Source organism: Galeopterus variegatus, unplaced genomic scaffold (assembly GCF_000696425.1).
Source record: "Galeopterus variegatus unplaced genomic scaffold, G_variegatus-3.0.2 Scaffold6034, whole genome shotgun sequence".
NCBI classification, from domain to species: Eukaryota; Metazoa; Chordata; class Mammalia; order Dermoptera; family Cynocephalidae; genus Galeopterus; species Galeopterus variegatus.
In genome coordinates, this window is record NW_007732145.1 from 104,482 (window position 1) to 108,238 (window position 3,757).

The window sequence follows — 3,757 nt, forward strand, 5'->3', positions numbered from 1 at the left end:
TAAATAAATATGTTGAACACTAACAGTGAAAAAGTTAATAATTAAAAAATAGTTGCTCGATTTTTTTTGAGGAGCCACAATTGATAAGGTACTGAACCAAAAACAACTTGTTAATATTTCCCATTTTAGGAGCAAGTATTAATTAATTTAATCTTTAAAATTTTTTTTACTTTGTCAAAGATCAGTTGGCTGAAAATATGTGGGCTGTTTTCTGGGTTCTCAGTTCTGTTCCATTGGTCGGAGTGTCTGTTTTTATGCTAGTACCATGCTGTTTTGGTTACTACAGCTTTGTAGTATAGTTTGAAGTCAGGGAGTGTTATGCCTCTACCTTTTATTTATTTATTTTTTGTGCTCAGAGTTGCTTTGGCTATTTGGGGTCTTTTGTTGTTCCATGTGAGTGTTAGAATTGTTTTTTCTGTGAAGAATGTCATTGGTATTTTGATGGAGATTGCATTGAATCTGTGGATTGCTTTGGGTAGTATAGACATTTTTACAATGTTAAACCTTCCAATTCAAGAGCATAGAATATCTTTCCACCATTTTGTGTCTTCTTTAATTTCTTTCAGTATTGGTTTGTAGTTCTCATTGTAGAGATTTTTTTTTACCTCTTTTGTTAAATTGATTACTAGGTTTTTTATTTTATTTTTTTTTGTGATTGTTGTAGATGAGCTTACTTTCTTGATTTCTCTTTCTGTTAGCTCATTATTATAGTAGTAGTTTTGAACTACTAAGTTTGAAGATATAAAATATCAGAGCTAGGAAAGGATGGGAAGGGTAAAAGTATGCCACTGTTATCCCTAAATTCTCACTAATCTTACTATCTGTATTATCTTCTCTGTGAATTAATTTTGACTAATTCTTCTTCAATATATTCTTTTTTTCTCCCATTCTTTTTGTTGGTGGGTTGGAAATAGGGAATCTGTGAATATAAAAATGAAAATAGGCTGAGGAATTTTATTTTGACTTTTGTTAATTATTACTATAAAGATAGAAATTTGGAAGATATTTTTCACAACTTTGAAGGGAAGGGGGAAGAAATTGCCATTAAAAATAAAACATAATTTTGACAAATTTTATTATATCAGTCTGAAAGTGTTGTTTTCTTATTTATTTAGATCCAAATCACAGGGAAGTACCCAAACACATAACAGTAGGTAAGTACATTAGAAGGTGTATTAGTCTGTGTCTGTTGCTTATTACCAAATACCTGAAACTGGGTAATATATAAGAAAAAGAGGTTTATTTTTTACAGTTTTGGAGGCTGGGAAGTCCAAGGTCCAGGAGCACATCTGGTGAGGGCCTCCTTCTACAGCAGCTCAGGGTATCACATGAGGAGAATGTGCTGAGCAAGAGTGCTAAGCTTCTCACTCACTCTCCTTTTAAAGCCATCAAACCATGCTCATTACTCCATGAATGGATCAATCCATTCACAAGGGCACAGTCCTCACAATCTAATCACTGCTTAAGGGCCCCACCTTTCAAATCCTATAATTGGACATTCCACCCTCCTAACACTGTTTCAGTGGGGGTCAAGTTTCCAGTATATGAAATTTTGGGGGATACATTTAACCACAGCAGGAGGTGTTCCTTAAAATAAATACATGTTTGAAATTAAAATGAAATTCTTATCTATAATTCATTTCTAAGTATTGATTGTTAAAGAAATTGATGAATTATGGCACCATTAAATAACCTATTGATCTTTATTAATCTTGCTATTAGTGAGTATTTAAATAATTTAGTATGTTTTTTCTTCAGTTTAGTATATTTCTTTCAAGTCTGTTGGAAACTTGCTTTTGTTGATATAATGGAATTAAAGAGTTGACCCTAATAAGACATAAGATCTGTAAATTAGTTTATACAAGAAACTCATTCTGTACCATTTTGTCCATGAGGCACTGTAGGTACAGTGTTTAAAGACTGAGTTTTCAAGGGCCATAAAAAGTGTTAACATGAAAAACCAAAAATGATTTGCTCCAAGGTATGGAAAAAAATTAATGTGTATTTCAATTTTAAAAAAAAAAAAAAAAAGATATTAACTTAGTTGTTTTATTCATAAAAATTTGACTATATGTGAAAAATGTTAAATTTTCTCATTTGCAAGTACTTCTGATTAAATATCATGGTTCCCCAGAATTCATAGAAAATCGTAAATAAATTATCCAAGGCCAAATAATTTCACAAACAAAATTATAAAAATTCTTTCAAGCATTCTTTTTTCTGCCATATGAATTTTTCGCTTGGCAGTGCCACAACTGTTTGGATGTTTTGCAGTGGCAAGGAATTCGCTATTAGTACTTTGAGCATGTGTGTTTTTGTTCTCTTCCACAGTAACTAGTAATTCCTTCAGAAGGCGATGGACGGTATCATTGGTGGCACTGAGAAGTGAAGATCTCGCCTTTCCTCCCTGGGCACAGCTTAACAAAGCAATAAACCGAGTGTGGACCAGTTTGCATGTCAGCTTGTCTGTTTCTTTCTTTCTCTTACTCTACCTCAGAATTCAGCCCCTGGGGCTGTAGTTCTGCTCCTTCAGAGCCCTTAACTGAAAGTTGTCAGAACCAGCCATGGACAACGGACCACGATCCTCCTCCTGCTCTTTCCCACTGGACACAGCTAGCTGCGTGCAAGTCCAGGAAACCCCCCACCAGCCTCCCTGTGACCCCCACTGGGCTTCTGAGTAGAGGTTGTGTTCCTTCCGGGGCTGTACTTTTCGGTCCAGGCCTCTCACTCTCCTGGAACCTCTCCTGTGCCCCTTTCTGAAGACAGAGGCAGCTTCTGAAGGACCCAGAGAGCATGGGCTTGGGTCTCAGGGGCAAAGATGAACCCTTGGTCAGACTTTAGTATGAGGATTGATAAAATGAATTAGAATAAGTTTCTCTCATTTTTCATTTTCTGAATGAATTTGTGTAAAACTGTTTAATTCTTCAATTAAATGCTTGGTAAAATACACCAGTGAAGCTCTCTGGGACTGGAGACTCTCTGGTGAGAAGAGTTTTAATTTCAGATTCAGTCTGTTTAGCAGACACAGGACCATTCAAATATCCCATTCTTGGATTTTTTTTTTTGTCAGGTATTATATTTTTAAGGAAGTTTACCCATTTCATTTCATGGTCAACCTTTTAGCATAAAGTTGTTCATAACATCCTTTTTAATGTCTACAGGATCTATAGTTCACCCCCTCTTTCTTTCCTGATAAAGTGATACTTTTTTTCCTCTCTAATCAGTCTTGCTAGAGTTTATCCATTTAATTAATTTACTAATCTCTCCAGACCACCTCTTGGCTTTGTTGTTTTTCTCTATTGTATCCTGTTTTCTATTTTCTAGTTCATTGATTTCAACGTTATTAATTCTTTCTGGGTTTTTCTTTTTCTTTTTTTTTTTGTGTGTGGCCTGTACAGGGATCAACCCTGGAACATGGTGTTATCAGCACTGTGCTCTAACCAACTGAGCTAACCGACTGGCCTTCCCAGCTTCTTAAACTAAAGTTTAGGTTAATTCTAAACCTTCTTTTGTAATGCATTTAAAACATATAAATTTGCTCTCTGTAACTCTTTAGCTGCATTCCACATAAATTAAAATGCTGTATTCTTATTATTGTTCAAGTAAAAATATTTTATAATTTTTATTTTGATTTCTACTCTGAATTATAGTTTACTTCAAAGCTAGTTTAATTTCCAAATTTTGGGATATTTTCAGCTTATTCTTTTCTATTGATTTCTCAGTCATAGTCAGGGAAAATAATCATATGATTTCAATA

General features: G+C 34.4%; 1 protein-coding gene across 1 annotated transcript in view; it reads left to right on the plus strand.

The window, feature by feature from the left end:
- Positions 1-2,460, plus strand: part of LOC103605734 (disintegrin and metalloproteinase domain-containing protein 32-like) — a gene marked incomplete at its 5' end in the record, with an annotated part of 103,962 nt that extends 101,502 nt beyond the window's left edge. The window contains 2 exons of the mRNA XM_008590356.1: positions 1,116-1,154; positions 2,332-2,460. Of these exons, the coding sequence (XP_008588578.1) occupies positions 1,116-1,154; positions 2,332-2,338 (46 nt within the window). The remainder of the gene's footprint in view (positions 1-1,115; positions 1,155-2,331) is intronic.
- Between the last annotated feature and the right edge of the window lie 1,297 nt (positions 2,461-3,757).